The 19,236-nt window shown below is 50.7% G+C and overlaps 2 protein-coding genes across 2 annotated transcripts in view; both read left to right on the top strand.

Annotated features, from left to right (window-relative positions):
• gpm6aa (glycoprotein M6Aa) overlaps positions 1-5,551 on the top strand; it is a gene marked incomplete at both ends in the record, with an annotated part of 11,807 nt that extends 6,256 nt beyond the window's left edge. Inside the window, 4 exons of the mRNA XM_079745101.1 lie at positions 446-599; positions 1,653-1,729; positions 2,675-2,740; positions 5,399-5,551. Of these exons, the coding sequence (XP_079601227.1) occupies positions 446-599; positions 1,653-1,729; positions 2,675-2,740; positions 5,399-5,551 (450 nt within the window). The remainder of the gene's footprint in view (positions 1-445; positions 600-1,652; positions 1,730-2,674; positions 2,741-5,398) is intronic.
• A 2,682-nt stretch (positions 5,552-8,233) lies between these two features.
• Positions 8,234-18,720, top strand: lrit3a (info leucine-rich repeat, immunoglobulin-like and transmembrane domains 3a; the record flags this gene model as incomplete). The annotated part of the gene is made up of 4 exons (XM_079745088.1): positions 8,234-8,349; positions 9,623-10,089; positions 13,705-14,010; positions 17,648-18,720. The coding sequence occupies 4 exons, from the start codon at positions 8,234-8,236 to the stop codon at positions 18,718-18,720; spliced, it is 1,962 nt and encodes a 653-aa protein (XP_079601214.1).
• Positions 18,721-19,236: the final 516 nt, after the last annotated feature.

The following is a 19,236-nucleotide window of genomic DNA, read 5'->3' as shown; positions in this document are numbered from 1 at the left end:
AATGGTGGCTGTGCATTGGTTTCTATGCAGAGTTGAGGTGAACTCTGAACAGGTGAGTTTTGAGTCTTTTGCGGACACAAACACACACACACAAACACACACACACACACTGTCTTGGGGTGTGTCTATATGTCTGGAAGGTGTGTCTATATCCCTGGGAGGTGTGTCTATATGTATGGGGGTGTGTCTACATGTCTGGGAGGTGTGTCTACATTTCTGGGGGGGGTGTCTTTCAGGTATAATGTCATTCTTGTTTTATTGACTTTGTCTACCGTTCTATTAAAGTTGGATTGGATCCTGTTGATTTGAAGCTGTTGACTGATTATAACCCCCCCCCCTTTGGCCGTGACCAATCCAGTGTACCCAGTGTTTCCCCATATGATGGGTTTCTCTGTGTGCTGCAGTTCATCCTGCTATCTATATGATGGGTGTCTCTGTGTTGAAGTTCATCCTGCTGACGTACGTCTTCATGCTGGCCTGGCTCGGCGTCACCGCCTTCACCGCGCTCCCCGTCTTCATGTTCTTCAACATCTGGAACATCTGCCAGAACACCACCGTGCTGGAGGGTACCTCCCTCTGCCTGGACCCCCGGCAGTACGGTACGACCTGTCTGTCTGACTCTCTGTCTCTCTGTCTGTCTTTCTGACTCCTGTCTGTCGGACCACCTGTCTGTTTGATGTCCTGTCTGTCTGACCTCCTGTCTGTCTGACCACCTGTCTGTCTGACCTCCTGTCTGTCTGACCTCCTGTCTGTTGAACTCGCTGTCTGTCTGACTCTGTCTGTCTGTCTGTCTGTCTGTCTGACTCTCTGTCGGACCCTCCGTCTCTCTGTCTGTCTGACTCTTTGTCTGTCTGAATCTCTGTCTTTCTGACTCTGTCTGTCTCTCTGTTTGACTCTGTCTGTCTGTCTGTCTGTCTGACTCGCTGTCTCTCTGACTCTCTGTCTGTCTCTCTGTCTGTCTGACTCTCTGTCTGTCTGACTCTCTGACTGTCTGTCTGTCTGACTCTGTCTGTCTGTCTGTCTGACTCTTTGACTCTCTGTCTGTCTGACTCTGTCTTTCTGTCTGACCCTCTATCTCTGTCTGTCTGTCTCTCTGTCTGTCTGACCCTCTGACTCTATGTTTGTCTGACTCTCTGTCTGTCTGTCTGTCTCTCTGTCTGTCTGACTCTCTGTCTGACTTCTGTCTGTCTGACACACTGTCTGTCTGTCTGACTCCTGTCTGTCTGACTCTCTGTCTGTCTGTCTGTGTGACTCTGTCTCTCTTTCTGTCTGACTCTCTGTCTGTCTCTCTGTCTGACTCCTGTCTGTCTGTCTGTCTGTGTGACTCTCTGTCTCTCTGACTCTGTCTGTCTGTCTGTGTGACTCTCTGCCTCTTTGTCTGTCTGTCTGTGTATGTGACTCTCTGTCTCTCTGTCTCTCTGACTCTCTGTCTGTCTGTCTGTCTGTGTAACTCTCTGCCTCTCTGTCTGTCTGTCTGTCTGTCTGTCTGTGGCTCTCTGTCTCTCTGTCTGTCTAACTCCCTGTCTGTCCGTGTGACTCTCTGTCTCTCTGACTCTCTGTCTGTCTGTCTGTGTGACTCTCTGCCTCTCTGTCTGTCTGTGTATGTGACTCTCTGTCTCTCTGTCTGTCTGACTCCCTGTCTGTCTCTCCAGGTATGGTCCCGATCTCTGACGCCCGGACGGTCTGCTCTGGATCGGACAAGTTCCTCAAGATGTGTGAATCCAACGAGGTGAGACCTCGTGTGTTGTGGAGCAGCGTAACGTATTGTTGTGTTGTGGACGAGCAGTGTAGCTAACGTTGTGTTGTGTTGTGGAGCAGCGTAACGTTGTTTTGTGGACGAGCAGTGTAGCTAACGTTGTGTTGTGTTGTGTTGTGGACTAGCAGTGTAGCTAACGTTGTGCTGTGTTGTGGACGAGCAGTGTAGCTAACGTTGTGTTGTGTTGTGGAGCAGCGTAACGTTGTGTTGTGGACGAGCAGTGTAGCTAACGTTGTGTTGTGTTGTGGATGAGCAGTGTAGCTAACGTTGTGTTGTGTTGTGGACAAGCATTGTAGCTAAAGTTTTGTTGTGTTGTGTTGTGGAGCAGCGTAACGTTGTGTTGTGTTGTGGACGAGCAGTGTAGCTAACGTTGTGTTGTGAACTGGCAGTGTAGCTAATGTTGTGTTGTGTTGTGGAGCAGCGTAACGTTGTGTTGTGGATGAGCAGTGTAGCTAACGTTGAGTTGTGTTGTGGACTAGCGGTGTAGCTAACATTGTGTTGTGTTGTGCTGTGGACTAGCGGTGTAGCTAACGTTGTGTTGTGTTGTGGACTAGCGGTGTAGCTAACGTTGTGTTGTGTTGTGAACTAGCAGTGTAGCTAACGTTGTGTTGTGTTGTGGACTAGCAATGTAGCTAACGTTGTGTTGTGTTGTGGACTAGCAGTGTAGCTAACGTTGTGTTGTGTTGTGGACTAGCGGTGTAGCTAACGTTGTGTTGTATTGCGTTGTGTTGTGGACTAGCGGTGTAGCTAACGTTGTGTTGTGTTGTGGACTAGCGGTGTAGCTAACGTTGTGTTGTATTGCGTTGTGTTGTGGACTAGCGGTGTAGCTAACGTTGTGTTGTGTTGTGGACTAGCGGTGTAGCTAACGTTGTGTTGTGTTGTGTACTAGTGGTGTAGCTAACGTTGTGTTTCCTCCAGCTGGACATGACCTTTCACCTCTTCATCTGCGCCCTGGCGGGGGCGGGAGCTGCTGTCATCGCTATGGTAACACATAAACCCGCACACACAAGCAAGAGTCACTACGCAACACTACACACTAACCACTACACACCGCACACTAACCACTACATACTACACACTGCACGCTAACTACTAAACACTACACACTTTACACTAACCACTAAACACTAACTACTAAACACTACACATTGCGCACTACACGCTAACCACCACACACAATGGTGAGATTGCCCTGATAACCTAGTGAAGGTAGATAGTTTATGATAACTAGTTGAGGTCAGTTTTGATGACTAGTGGAGGTAGAGTTATTTTATGATAACTAGTAGAGGTAGAGTTTAGTTAGTCAAGAGGATTCTGGGCGTCGACCTCATCAGGATCCAAGGGAAGACATTTTGGTGCAGTACCCCCCCCCCCCCCTTCATTCCGTAGCGTTGTCATGGAAACAGGGAGAAGAATGGCTGCTGGCTGCATCGGTAGAAAAACACAGGGAGACATTTTCTGAGAAAGAGCGAGCAAGGTTTAGGATGATGGAGAGCATAACAGACAGATAGACAGGCAGGCAGACAGGCAGACAGACAGACAAACAGACAGAGAGACAAACGAAGAGACAGAAAGACAGACAGACAGACAGGCAGACAGACAGGCAGACATAAAGTTAGACAGACAGACAGGCAGACAGACTGGCAGACAGACAGACAGACAGACAGACAGACAGACAGACAGACAGACAGGCAGACAGACAGACAGACAGACAGACAGACAGACAGACAGACAGACAGAAAGACAGACAGATAGGCAGGCAGTGGTGATGACAGACAGACAGACAGACAGACAGACAGACAGACAGACAGACAGACAGACTTAACACTGTGTTGGCTGAACTCTGAGGTCTGCTGTTAGGGAGCCAGATGGTTTTAAGGCGTGGTCGTGCTCTGAATATACATCCCATCCACACGGTGCCCGCTGCTATGGAAACTGCATCACGCGGTACAATGCTGCCCCCTGCTGGACACTGAGACTAATAACAGCTAAAACTACACTAAAAACATACTGGCCAACACTATTCTGTCTAGGGAACAGTATTGAACCGGTCTAGTGGACAGTACTCAACCTGTGGTCTAGTGAACGGTATTGAACCTTCTAGTGAACAATATTGAACCTGTGGTCTAGTCAACAGTATTGAACTTGTTCTCCAGTGAACAGTTTTGAACCTTCTAGTGAACAGTATTGAACCTGGTGTCTAAACAGTATTGAACCTTGAACCCACTCTCCATTGAACAGTATTGAACCCGTTCTCCAGTGAACAGTATTGAACCCGTTCTCCAGTGAACAGTATTGAACCCGTTCTCCAGTGAACAGTATTGAACCCGTTCTCCAGTGAACAATATTGAACCCGTTCTCCAGTGAACAGTATTGAACCTTTTCTCCAGTGAACAGTATTGAACCCGTTCTCCAGTGAACAGTATTGAACCCGTTCTCCAGTGAACAGTATGGAACCTTTTCTCCAGTGAGCAGTATTGAACCTGTTCTCCAGTGAACAGTATTGAACCTTTTCTTCAGTGAACAGTATTGAACCCGTTCTCCAGTGAACAGTATTGAACCTTTTCTCCAGTGAACAGTATTGAACATGTTCTCCAGTGAACGGTATTGAACCTGTTCACCAGTGAACAGTATTGAACAGTCTAGTGAACAGTATTGAACTGTCTAGTGAACAGTATTGAACCCGTTCTCCAGTGAACGGTATTGAACCTGTTCACCAGTGAACAGTATTGAACCGTCTAGTGAACAGTATTGAACATGTTCTCCAGTGAACAGTATTGAACCGTCTAGTGAACAGTATTGAACATGTTCTCCAGTGAACAGTATTGAACCGTCTAGTGAACAGTATTGAACATGTTCTCCAGTGAACGGTATTGAACCTGTTCGCCAGTGAACAGTATTGAACCGTCTAGTGAACAGTATTGAACCCGTTCTCCAGTGAACAGTATTGAACCGTCTAGTGAACAGTATTGAACCTGTTCACCAGTGAACAGTATTGAACCGTCTGGTGAACAGTATTGAACCGTCTAGTGAACAGTATTGAACCTGTTCACCAGTGAACAGTATTGAACCGTCTGGTGAACAGTATTGAACCGTCGAGTGAACAGTATTGAACTATTCTCCAGTGAACAGTATTGAACCGTCTGGTGAACAGTATTGAACCGTCTAGTGAACAGTATTGAACATGTTCTCCAGTGAACAGTATTGAACCGTCTAGTGAACAGTATTGAACATGTTCTCCAGTGAACAGTATTGAACCGTCTAGTGAACAGTATTGAACATGTTCTCCAGTGAACAGTATTGAACCGTCTAGTGAACAGTATTGAACATGTTCTCCAGTGAACAGTATTGAACCCGTTCTCCAGTGAACAGTATTGAACCCGTTCTCCAGTGAACAGTATTGAACCGTCTAGTGAACAGTATTGAACCGTCTAGTGAACAGTATTGAACATGTTCTCCAGTGAACAGTATTGAACCGTCTAGTGAACAGTATTGAACCGTCTAGTGAACAGTATTGAACATGTTCTCCAGTGAACAGTATTGAACCGTCTGGTGAACAGTATTGAACATGTTCTCCAGTGAACAGTATTGAACCGTCTGGTGAACAGTATTGAACCGTACTGACCGGGCGCTCCTCTCCAGATCCACTACCTCATGGTGCTGTCGGCTAACTGGGCGTATGTGAAGGACGCGTGCCGCCTGCAGAAGTACGAAGACATCAAGAACAAGGAGGAGCAGGAGCTCCACGACATCCACTCCACCCGCTCAAAGGAGCGCCTCAACGCCTACACCTAGACCCCACCCTCAGCTCCACCCTCCAGCCCCTACACCTAGACCCCCACCCTCAATGCCTACACCTAGACCCCACCCTCAGCTCCACCCTCCAGCCCCTACACCTAGACCCCCACCCTCAATGCCTACACCTAGACCCCACCCTCAGCTCCACCCTCCAGCCCCTACACCTAGACCCCCACCCTCAATGCCTACACCTAGACCCCACCCTCAGCTCCACCCTCCAGCCCCTACACCTAGACCCCCACCCTCAATGCCTACACCTAGACCCCACCCTCAGCTCCACCCTCCAGCCCCTACACCTAGACCCCCACCCTCAATGCCTACACCTAGACCCCACCCTCAGCTCCACCCTCCAGCCCCTACACCTAGACCCCACCCTCAGCTCCACCCTCCAGCCCCTACACCTAAACCCCCACCCTCAGCCCAAGAACATAGACCCTGAGTCAGCTCCACCCCACCAGCTGCACTACACCTCCACCGGTATGCCTCCACCTGTCTTTCCTATACCTATCCACCTCTCTACCTGTCTCTCTAACTTTCTCTTTGTCTCTCTCTCCCTACCTGTCTCTCTACCTGTCTCTGTCTCTTTCTCTCCCTACCTTTCTCCTTCCGTCTCTCTCTCTGTGCGGTGGAGGGGCGTGTCTGGCTGCTCTGTGGTCACATGACCCTACCCTCCCCATGGTTGCTATGACGATATATAGTCGGTTCTCACTGATTGGTTGAGTGCAGCTCGTTGTTCAGTGAAACACCGCGTGGGCTAGTGTTGATGTTGTCATTATTTATCTCCAGAAAGGGGGTCAGGGGTCTTTAAGGTTTGAAGCACATTGAAGCACAATCTGTCTGTCTGACATCCCTCCAGCCCACAGAGGGGGAGGAGCCTCTGGGAGGGGGGAGGAGCCTCGTTATAAGCTTGTGAACCGGGAGCCGACCAGAACAGAAACCAAATGAATGACAGGAAGTCCATCTAGTGCGCCCCCCCCCTCCCACCCGCGCGCACTAGACGGAACGCTGTCCAATCAGAGGTGAGCCTCGCCCACGTCGATAAATCTATTTTCTGATAAGTAGGCTAGAGAACCTGTCCCGTTGCGATGAACTGTGAGTGAGTGGAGCGTTCGTTGGGTTTCTGTTCCGACCCATCCAGCTTCCACTGATCGCTGTACTGTACCCGAACCGAGAGGCCACACCAGGAAACGAGGTCGTAGATCTGACGGGAGTCTCGGTACCACAGCTGTGAAACGGTCTGGTCGCCACGCCAACCACCCCGACGCCATGGAGCCAACATGGCCGGCTACTTTGTTGCCTGGCAACACGATTCCTTTGTTTTCCTGAGGCCTGGTGCACTTCTGGCCCGCGCGTCTCTCGGTGTAGTGCTGTGGTGTTCGGACCCTGATGTACAGTGAGGTGAATACTGTGAGTGTAGCTGTTCTTCGTGGCATGGACGTGCATTAATTAATATTGTGAACTTTAAGCACTTGTTTTATTTCTAAACCTCTTCTTCTGACTGTCTTGCCGGGCTAGCTTGTTGCGTGCGCTAACCCCCCATTCGTCCTGCATTATGCTATAAGCTAATAGAAACGTAGTGTTTCGGTCGTCCGTTCAGTTCGTTACCTCCTCTCCCCGTCTGTCTTGCTAACTCCGTAGCCATGGAAACCAGGCGATCAGCCACTTCCTGTTGTAGTTTTTTTGTACCGTCACCCAGAATGCTCGTTTTTGTATTGCCATGTGCCAATCGGTCATGTTCGACCTACGATCAAATCTGCTTGCGTAAATAAAATGAACTTGTGAACTTGTTAATAACACTGGCTCTGTTTATTCTTCCTTCATGTGTTCATTCAGCAGTCAGACTGACTAACTACTAGTATTCACTATTATTATTACGAATACCTACTACAATACCCATTACTATTAGTCCTGTTTGGCTCAGAGTATCTTTGCTTCAAATGAAAAAATAAACATCCTGTAAAAATATAGTTCAGGTAATACTGAAGACCCTGGAGGTTACGTTTTCCATTCCCCATCTGTACACTATACCCTAGACCAGCGGGAACAGCAGAAGGGGACTCACCAAACGATACCATATGAGCACGTCAATTATCACACGTTACAACTACTAGAGATATCATGACCACTTCAACGTTTGGTAGTTCTGAAAATCCCACCCCGCTGCGTGCAGTAAGCAGTGGTGGCCCGCAGAGGGCACTGTGGCTGCGTCCTTTTAAATCAACCCCCTTTAATTATACCTAAAGGACCTTGTGTTGAGTGTCTGATTATTATTCCGATTAGCTGAAACCTACACGAAGGGTTCACGTGACGGCGGGGGGACGACAAAAAATATCAATAAAGATTTGAAGGACAGCCGAAGCTGGGGAGATGAGTGTGGGTTGGGGGTGTTTAGGAGGAGGAGGGAAGTCACTGGAAGAGCGGGATTCCTCACGGAGGGGGGTGAAATCTCCCGCTGAGCCGATTACCTCGAGGTGGAGGTGAAGAGGAAGCCCCGCCCCTCTAATCAGGTCAACAGGGAGCACAACCGGGAACGCGTCGGCCGGATGTCTCACTCGAGGATATCTGAACACATTTTTTACTAGTTTAATAACTCCTTTCCGCGGGATTGTGTCGGTGCGGTTCCCTCTGGATGCGGCGGAGCGTGCGTTGGGTTCTCGGAGCGGCCTGACCCGGCGGAGGATGCGGTGGGCGGTGCTCGCCCAGGTGGCGCTCTGCTGCCTGGGTGCGGTGCGCTGCTTCTGTCCGGCCCAGTGCACCTGCACCCCCAACAGCCGGGACGGGGGCTCGGTCAGCAGGTAACCACACACACGGGGACCCCGACTCGTGTTATTGTTACCTTGACTTTGAGGCGTTTATTTTCGGTCTTTGAGATCATTTTGTAATGCAAATGTATCTCTTACGCACATATACAAATACACACACACACACACACACACACACACACACACACACACACACACACACACACACACACACGCACAAACACAAAGCCTATATTATAAATTGAATAAACATAACAAGCGAGGACACTACGGATCAGAACTGTTTCCATTGTGAAATTAATCCTTATTATCACCAGCGCACCGACACCTATAAATACCCGCACTGCGCCGGCCAGGGAGCAGTGCATCATGGGTATGACTGCCCAGCTGTCATAGATCTCTCCCCGAGATGATTGGATTGACTCAGAGCAAGAAGTCTATATTTGGTCAGCTGTTCCTTGTGAACAGGCCATCTTATGTTTGTCTTGATAGATCACATCATAGTAGCCACCAACACATCTGAGCTCTGGCTGCTGCCAATTGTCCCTCCCTCTGAAACATGGCTAGGCATGGAGTGACCCCCTATGGTGTCAGGGACATGCTGGCAGTATGTCCAGTTGTGATCATACTGTAGATAGGGTCTGGTGGCCCTAGAGATGGTTATCATGCTGTAGATAAGGTAGTTAAGGTCTGATGGGGATCATACTGTAGATCAGGTCTACAGTAGATGGTGATCATACAGTAGATAAGTTAGTTAAGGTCAGATGGTGATCGTACTGTAGATCAGGTCTACAGTAGAAGGTTATCATACTGTAGATCAGGTCTACAGTAGATGGTGATCATACAGTAGATAAGTTAGTTAAGGTCAGATGGTGATCATACTGTAGATGAGGTCTACAGTAGATGGTGATCATACTGTAGATCAGGTCTACAGTAGAAGGTTATCATACTGTAGATCAGGTCTACAGTAGAAGGTTATCGTACTGTAGATCAGGTCTACAGTAGATGGTGATCATGCTGTAGATAAGGTCTGATGGTGGTCTGTTGTGGTGATCATGTGTTTTCTTACACTTAAAAATAGTACTTAGTATTGGTGTAGCATCTTATCCTAGCTATCTCTGTTGTATACGGGGAATGGGTTGACCTAGCGATGGTTAGTGCTTGGCACTTGAGTTCTATGAACATCCTAACTGTACCGACAGTGATATGTTGTTGCTTCTCTTTCTTCTGACAAATGTACTTATTGTAAGTCGCTCTGGATATCAAAGCGTCTGCTAAACGCCCTGCATGTTGATGCTCCCGTCAGCTCGGTGGTGTGCAACGACCCGGACATGGCGGACATCCCCATCAACGTTCCGGTGGACACGGTGAAGCTGCGCGTGGAGAAGACGGGCGTGCGGCGCGTCCCCAGCGAGGCCTTCTACTACCTGCCGGACCTGCGCTACCTCTGGATCACCTACAACGCCGTGTCGGCCCTGGACCCCGGGGCCTTCTACAACCTCAAGCTGCTCCACGAGCTGCGCCTCGACGGGAACCAGATCTCGGTGTTCCCCTGGCTCGCCCTGAGGGAGATGCCTAGTCTGCGTACCCTGGACCTCCACAACAACCGGCTGGTGGTCCTGCCGGCCGAGGCGGTGCCCCTGCTGCCCGGCCTCACCTACCTGGACCTGTCGTCCAACCGGCTCGGCACCCTGCCCTCCGACCTCATGGACCTCTGGCCGCCCTTCAACGGGAGCCCCGTCCGCAAGGGCGCCGAGCAGAAGGTCATCCTGGGTACGTCTCACCCTAACCTCACCCCCCCAACTAGGGGGGTCTCACCCGGTCTCACCCCCCCTCTAGGGGGTCTCACTCTAACCTCACCCCCCCACTAGGGGGGTCTCACCCCTCCTCTAGCTAGGTCTCACCCCTCCTCTAGCTAGGTCTCACCCCTCCTCTAGCTAGGTCTCACCCCTCCTCTAGCTAGGTCTCACCCCTCCTCTAGCTAGGTCTCACCCATCCATTAGGTCTGTCTCACCACTCCTCTAGCTAGGTCTCACCCCTCCTCTAGCTAGGTCTCACCCCTCCTCTAGCTAGGTCTCACCCCTCCACTAGTGGGGTCTCACCCCTCCTCTAGCTAGGTCTCACCCCTCTTCTAGCTAGGTCTCACCCCTCCTCTAGGTCGGTCTCACCCCTCCTCTAGCTAGGTCTCACCCCTCTTCTAGCTAGGTCTCACCCCTCCTCTAGCTAGGTCTCACCCCTCCTCTAGCTAGGTCTCACCCCTCCTCTAGCTAGGTCTCACCCCTCCTCTAGCTAGGTCTCACCCCTCCATTAGGTCTGTCTCACCACTCCTCTAGCTAGGTCTCACCCCTCCTCTAGCTAGGTCTCACCCCTCCTCTAGCTAGGTCTCACCCCTCCACTAGTGGGGTCTCACCCCTCCTCTAGCTAGGTCTCACCCCTCTTCTAGCTAGGTCTCACCCCTCCTCTAGGTCGGTCTCACCCCTCCTCTAGCTAGGTCTCACCCCTCTTCTAGCTAGGTCTCACCCCTCCTCTAGCTAGGTCTCACCCCTCCTCTAGCTAGGTCTCACCCCTCCACTAGGTCTGTCTCACCACTCCTCTAGCTAGGCCTCACCCCTCCTCTAGCTAGGTCTCACCCCTCTTCTAGCTAGGTCTCACCCCTCCACTAGGTCTGTCTCACCCCTCCTCTAGCTAGGTCTCACCCCATCTCTAGCTAGGTCTCACCCCTCCACTAGGGGGGTCTCACCCCTCCTCTAGCTAGGTCTCACCACTCCTCTAGCTAGGTCTCACCCCTCCTCTAGCTAGGTCTCACCCCTCCTCTAGCTAGGTCTCACCCCTCCTCTAGCTGGGTCTCGCCCCTCCTGGGACTCTGATGCAGTCTGTCAGCGGTGTGTTTATTGATAGTCAGACCTGCTGATCCACTTAAGGACCATCTGAGTCTCTACTTGTCAGGGCTTGTTTTAACAGAGACGGTTTAAAATGACCTTATAGCAATCTATGTTACAGGGCGCGTTTAGGATGGAGGTGGTTTAATAGGACCTTTTATAAGCCTTTGTGCGCCGTATGCTCGAGGGTGTAGAGGTAAAGCCGAGCCCTTCTTGTGTCTGAAGGGAAGAAGAACCAGGATTAGTGTGGACCTCCACCCTCTGTGGACCAACAGACTCCCAGTGAACCAAACATGGAAAGGGACTTTTAGCATTTCACTGAAACGTGTTCACCGCCGTCTCACTAAAAGTGTGCTAAACGGTGACGCTTGTAAACATATGTGCGGCTAGCAGACTAAGTAGGCAGAGGGTATTGTTGGAGTAGGGCTTTAGTAGCTCGTCCTGCTAATACCGAGGTAAGCTTGTTAGCGTCGCTCTCACACATTGCTGCGGATAAGGGCTCACCGCTAGACCTGCAGTGGATCTAAAACTCATCACCAGCCATTCACCAAGTGATTAGCATTTTGTCCTTTGTCCATTCAAACCTCTTGGACGTGAACCAGTGATCGTAGTATAGATTCCTGTGACCAGCGAATAAAAATGGTTCGATTTTCGCTTCAAATCCCACTGAGATTTTCAGAACTGATCTGACCTGAACACAGGCTGTTTTCGTCCTGCACAGCAACGTCTGCCTGACAGTCCAGAGCAGAATCAAGGGACAGAGAGACGTATGAACCATCCCAACCGCAGACCACACATGCTCATATGATGCCTTCTATGGGAACATGAACACACCAGACCATCAACCTCATAGTCCAGATCCTTAAGGTCCTCTCTCTACCGTTACGGACCAGGCAGTGTGGGGATGAATGATGTTCTCTGGTACTGACTAGTGGTACCTAGTCCTGACAGTATCTCCTCTAGTTCTGACTAGTGGTTCCTAGTCCTGACGGTATCTCCTCTTGTCCTGACTAGGGGTACCTTGGGCTGACTGTATCTCCTCTACTGGTTCCTAGTACTGACGCTGTCGCCTCTAGTCTTGACGAGGGGTACCTTGTGCTGACTGTTTCTCGTTTAGTGGTACCTTGTGCTGACGGTATCTCCTCTAGTGGTATCTTATGCTGACGGTATCTCCTCAAGTGGTACTCTGTGCTGACTGTTTCTCCTCTATTGGTACCTTGTGCTGACTATCTCTAGTCGTACCTTGCGCTAACGGTATCTCCTCTAGTGGCATCTTGTGCTGACGGTATCTCCTCTAGTGGTACCCTGTGCTGACGGTATCTCCTCTAGTGGTACCTTGTGCTGACTGTATCTCCTTTAGTGGTACCCTGTGCTGACATTATCTCCTCTAATGGTACCCTGTGCTGAATGTATCTCCTCTAGTCATACCTTATGCTGACTGTATCTCCTCTAGTGGTACCCTGTGCTGACCGTATCTCCTCTAGTGGTACCTTGTGCTGATGGTATCTCCTCTAGTGGTACCCTGTGCTGACCGTATCTCCTCTAGTGGTACCTTGTGCTGACCGTATCTCCTCTAGTGGTACCTTGTGCTGACCGTATCTCCTCTAGTGGTACCTTGTGTTGACGGTATCTCCTCTAGTGGCACCTTGTGCTGACGGTATCTCCTTTAGTGATACCCTGTGCTGAATGTATCTCCTCTAGTGGTACCCTGTGCTGACTGTATCTCCTCTAGTGGTACCCTGTGCTGACGGTATCTCCTCTATTGGTACCTTGTGCTGACTATCTCTAGTCATACCTTGTGCTGACTGCATCTCCTCTAGTCATACCTTATGCTGACTGTATCTCCTCTAGTGGTACCCTGTGCTGACGGTATCTCCTCTAGTGGTACCTTGTGCTGACTGTATCTCCTTTAGTGGTACCCTGTGCTGACGGTATCTCCTCTAATGGTACCCTGTGCTGAATGTATCTCCTCTAGTCATACCTTATGCTGACTGTATCTCCTCTAGTGGTACCCTGTGCTGACCGTATATCCTCTAGTGGTACCTTGTGCTGACGGTATCTCCTCTAGTGGTACCCTGTGCTGACCGTATCTCCTCTAGTGGTACCTTGTGCTGACGGTATCTCCTCTAGTGGTACCCTGTGCTGACCGTATCTCCTCTAGTGGTACCTTGTGCTGACCGTATCTCCTCTAGTGGTACCTTGTGTTGACGGTATCTCCTCTAGTGGCACCTTGTGCTGACGGTATCTCCTTTAGTGATACCCTGTGCTGAATTTATCTCCTCTAGTGGTACCCTGTGCTGACGGTATCTCCTCTAGTGGTACCCTGTGCTGACGGTATCTCCTCTAGTGGTACCCTGTGCTGACTGTATCTCCTCTAGTGGTACCCTGTGCTGACGGTATCTCCTCTAGTGGTACCCTGTGCTGACGGTATCTCCTCTAGCGGTACCCTGTGCTGACTGTATCTCCTCTAGTGGCACCCTGTGCTGACTGTATCTCCTCTGGTCCCCAGGCCTGCAGGACAACCCCTGGATCTGCGACTGTCGCCTCTCCAAGATCATCGCGCTCTCCAAGATGACGGACTGCCCGGTGGTCCTGATGGACCTGTTCGTGACGTGCAGCGGACCCGAGAACCTGGCGGGGGTTCTGCTGCAGCGGGTGGAGCTGGACCAGTGCGTCAAACCCACGGTGATGACCTCGGCCACCCAGCTCACTTCCCCGCTGGGCAGCAACCTCCTGCTGCGCTGCGACGCCACCGGGCTGCCCACGCCCTCGCTGCTCTGGGCCAAGTCCGACGGAACCTTCCCCAACAACACGGGTCAGAACCTTAGAACCTTAACCTGTAGAACCGTAGTACCTTAACCCCGTAGAACCTTAAGAACAGGGGTCAGTACCTTAGTACCTTAACCTATAGAACCTTAAGAACATGGGTCAGTACCTTAGAACCTTAACCTATAGAACCGTAGTACCTTAACCCCGTAGAACCTTAAGAACAGGGGTCAGTACCTTAACCTATAGAACCTTAAGAACATGGGTCAGAACCTTAGAACCTTAACCTGTAGAACCGTAGTACCTTAACCCATAGAACCTTAAGAACAGGGGTCAGTACCTTAGTACCTTAACCTATAGAACCTTAAGAACATGGGTCAGTACCTTAGAACCTTAACCTATAGAACCGTAGTACCTTAACCCATAGAACCTTAAGAACAGGGGTCAGTACCTTAGAACCTTAACCTATAGAACCGTAGTACCTTAACCCATAGAACCTTAAGAACAGGGGTCAGTACCTTAGTACCTTAATCTATAGAACCTTAAGAACATGGGTCAGTACCTTAAGAACACAGGTAAGAAACGTAGTACCTTAACCTATGGTAACCAAAGGGGTTAGTACCTTAGTACTTTAACCTACTGAACCTTAAGAACAGGGGTCAGTACCTTAGTACCTTAACCTATAGAACCTTAAGAACATGGGTCAGTACCTTAGTACCTTAATCTATAGAACCTTAAGAACAGGGGTTAGTACCTTAGAACCTTAACCTATAGAACCGTAGTACCTTAACCCATAGAACCTTAAGAACAGGGGTCAGTACCTTAGTACCTTAACCTATAGAACCTTAAGAACATGGGTCAGTACCTTAGAACCTTAACCTATAGAACCGTAGTACCTTAACCCATAGAACCTTAAGAACATGGGTCAGTACCTTAGTACCTTAACCTATAGAACCTTAAGAACATGGGTCAGTACCTTAGAACCTTAACCTATAGAACCGTAGTACCTTAACCCATAGAACCTTAAGAACAGGGGTCAGTACCTTAGTACCTTAACCTATAGAACCTTAAGAACATGGGTCAGTACCTTAGAACCTTAACCTATAGAACCGTAGTACCTTAACCCATAGAACCTTAAGAACAGGGGTCAGTACCTTAGTACCTTAACCTATAGAACCTTAAGAACATGGGTCAGTACCCTAGTACCTTAATCTATAGAACCTTAAGAACAGGGGTCAGTACCTTAGTACCTTAACCTATAGAACCTTAAGAACATGGGTCAGTACCTTAGTACCTTAATCTATAGAACCTTAAGAACAGGGGTCAGTACCTTAAGAACACAGGTAAGAAACGTAGTACCTTAACCTATGGTAACCAAAGGGGTCAGTACCTTAGTACTTTAACCTACTGAACCTTAAGAACAGGGGTCAGTACCTTAGTACATTAACCTATAGAACCTTAAGAACATGGGTCAGTACCTTAGTACCTTAATCTATAGAACCTTAAGAACAGGGGTCAGTACCTTAGAACCTTAACCTATAGAACCGTAGTACCTTAACCCATAGAACCTTAAGAACAGGGGTCAGTACCTTAGTACCTTAACCTATAGAAGCTTAAGAACATGGGTCAGTACCTTAGAACCTTAACCTATAGAACCGTAGTACCTTAACCCATAGAACCTTAAGAACATGGGTCAGTACCTTAGTACCTTAACCTATAGAACCTTAAGAACATGGGTCAGTACCTTAGAACCTTAACCTATAGAACCGTAGTACCTTAACCCATAGAACCTTAAGAACAGGGGTCAGTACCTTAGTACCTTAACCTATAGAACCTTAAGAACATGGGTCAGTACCTTAGTACCTTAACCTATAGAACCTTAAGAACATGGGTCAGTACCTTAGAACCTTAACCTATAGAACCATAGTACCTTAACCCATAGAACCTTAAGAACAGGGGTCAGTACCTTAGTACCTTAACCTATAGAACCTTAAGAACATGGGTCAGTACCTTAGAACCTTAACTATAGAACCGTAGTACCTTAACCCATAGAACCTTAAGAACAGGGGTCAGTACCTTAGTACCTTAACCTATAGAACCTTAAGAACATGGGTCAGAACCTTAGAACCTTAACCTGTAGAACCGTAGTACCTTAACCCATAGAACCTTAAGAACAGGGGTCAGTACCTTAGTACCTTAACCTATAGAACCTTAAGAACATGGGTCAGTACCTTAGAACCTTAACCTATAGAACCGTAGTACCTTAACCCATAGAACCTTAAGAACAGGGGTCAGTACCTTAGTACCTTAACCTATAGAACCTTAAGAACATGGGTCAGTACCCTAGTACCTTAATCTATAGAACCTTAAGAACAGGGGTCAGTACCTTAGTACCTTAACCTATAGAACCTTAAGAACATGGGTCAGTACCTTAGTACCTTAATCTATAGAACCTTAAGAACAGGGGTCAGTACCTTAAGAACACAGGTAAGAAACGTAGTACCTTAACCTATGGTAACCAAAGGGGTCAGTACCTTAGTACTTTAACCTACTGAACCTTAAGAACAGGGGTCAGTACCTTAGTACATTAACCTATAGAACCTTAAGAACATGGGTCAGTACCTTAGTACCTTAATCTATAGAACCTTAAGAACAGGGGTCAGTACCTTAGAACCTTAACCTATAGAACCGTAGTACCTTAACCCATAGAACCTTAAGAACAGGGGTCAGTACCTTAGTACCTTAACCTATAGAACCTTAAGAACATGGGTCAGTACCTTAGAACCTTAACCTATAGAACCGTAGTACCTTAACCCATAGAACCTTAAGAACATGGGTCAGTACCTTAGTACCTTAACCTATAGAACCTTAAGAACATGGGTCAGTACCTTAGAACCTTAACCTATAGAACCGTAGTACCTTAACCCATAGAACCTTAAGAACAGGGGTCAGTACCTTAGTACCTTAACCTATAGAACCTTAAGAACATGGGTCAGTACCTTAGTACCTTAACCTATAGAACCTTAAGAACATGGGTCAGTACCTTAGAACCTTAACCTATAGAACCTTAAGAACATGGGTCAGTACCTTAGTACCTTAATCTATAGAACCTTAAGAACAGGGGTCAGTACCTTAGTACTTTAACCTACTGAACCTTAAGAACAGGGGTCAGTACCTTAAGAACACGGGTCAGTACCTTAAGAACACAGGTAAGAACCGTAGTACCTTAACCTATGGTAACCAAAGGGGTCAGTACCTTAGTACTTTAACCTACTGAACCTTAAGAACAGGGGTCAGTACCTTAAGAACACGGGTCAGTACCTTAAGAACACAGGTAAGAACCGTAGTACCTTAACCTATGGTAACCAAAGGGGTCAGTACCTTGGGAACACGGGTCAGTACCTTAACCACAGGGGTCAGAACATTAAGAACACAGCTCAGAACCTCATGGTCCGTCAGCACTCTGGTAGCTCCCTCACGCTCCACACGTGACCTCACCCTCGGGTCTTGGGGGGGTTGGGGTTCACGTTCACGCGCCCAAGGCAGAGTCCAGCCCAGCGGCGTCCAACGCAAATCACCCTAACGGGATTTGCGTCGTACTTTGGCTCTCGCTGAGGGTTGTGTTCCTGGGTGTCCTGGGATGTTCTGGTGGTCCTCCGGTCCTGACGGCCTGGTGTGTGTTGCAGTCCAGGAGTCTCCGGTGGACGGGGTGCGCTGGTCCATCATGAGCCTGCTGGGGATCCTTGGACGCGACGCGGGGAACTACAGCTGCAGCGCCAAGAACTACGCCGGCAACGCCCAGGCCACCATCTCGGTGGCGGTGGCGGGCGGCGACGTCACCACGCCGCCGCCGCCGCCGCCCCTCGGGACCAGCGCCGAGCCAGGGACCAGCGGGGGGCCACCGGTCAGCACCGCCCTCCCCTCCACCCCCTCAGTCAGCTCCGCCTCCACCACCATCAACACCACCCTCGTCCCCACCACCCCTGCCCCTGGCTCCTCGCCGCCCACCACCGCCCCCCCCAGGCTGACCACCGCCGTGTCGTCGCCGCCGCCGCCCACCCCGGCCGAGACCAAGTCCCCGACGCCCCGCCCCCCCAGGCCCCCAGCCGGAAGCGAGAGCAGGAAGCTGGCGGCCGACGAGACCAGCAAGAAGACGGACGCGTCGCGAGCCATCAGGGGCCTGAAGGTGGTGGAGGAGGGGCCCGACAGCGCTGTGCTGCTCTGGACCGCCCAGGGCCTGGCCCGGGACGCCGCCCTGACGGTGGTGTGCTCGCCGTACGGCGACCAGGACGCCAAGCGCACGCTGGAGACCACGGCGGGCAGCGGCAAGGTGCTGCTGGAGGGGCTGGCCCCCGGCCTGCGCTACTCGGTGTGCCTGGTGGGCCGGGGCCCCGCCCAGGGGAAGGACCCCTGCCTGGACTTCTACACGCTGGGGGAGGCCGGCGGCCCCTCGCTGCTGCTGGTGGCCAGCTGGGTGGCGTGCGCTGTGGCCCTGCCCCTCATCGGCCTGCTGCTCTACAAGATCGTGGCGCTGTCGTGCAGCGGGCCGCCGCCCGATGCGGAGCAGCTGGAGAAGGAGAGCTACGTCGGCTTCGAGACCATCACCATGAAGCAGCGGGGCCCCGGGGCCCGGGCCAGCGAGCTCTGGGCCCGCCGGGCCCCCAACGACTCGGAGAGGCTGATGCTCTGCTCCCGCTCCAGCCTCGACTCCCAGACCACCTACAAGAGCGAGAGCTCCAGGTCAGAGTTCCTCTGCTGACCTATGACCCCGACCCTGGGGTCACGTGGAGAGACGGCGGAGCAGAACCGGCCCTGATTGGACGGTTTGGTGACATTGATTCAGGGTCTTAATGGCCGCCAGGCTCCACCTAGGTGGCTCTTACTGGGCTCCTCTGGGCAGGGGAGGCTGCTGAAACCAGCCACCACACAAACCACTCGCCACCCCCCCCCATCCATTGTCCCAGACCTCCCAGGGTGACTAGCAGCCCCCCTCCCCCCGGAGGCCTTGACTGGAGGAGGCACCGCCGTCTGGACGGGCCGGAGTGGCCCCTGAGAGCTGGAAAGTCGTGGTCGCTCCTCGGAGCGCCCAGACCATCGGTGGGTAGGGCCGCGCTCCCCCAGGGGCCGCTAAGGGCCGGTCCCAGGGGCCGCTGGCGGCGTTGGCTGACCTCCTCCTCTGCTGCTAGGGGCTGGTGTGTCCTCATACAGCCCTCCTGGGTCCTCCCTGGTCCGGAGGGGCCCCACGTTGGGAGGGGCCCCTCATGGGGAGAGGTGG

The sequence above is a fragment of the Pollachius pollachius genome (assembly GCF_949987615.1).
Source record: "Pollachius pollachius genome assembly, chromosome: 10".
Lineage (NCBI taxonomy): Eukaryota > Metazoa > Chordata > Actinopteri > Gadiformes > Gadidae > Pollachius > Pollachius pollachius.
Note: the sequence above shows the minus strand (reverse complement) of the source record. Positions and strands in the feature narration are given on the sequence as shown.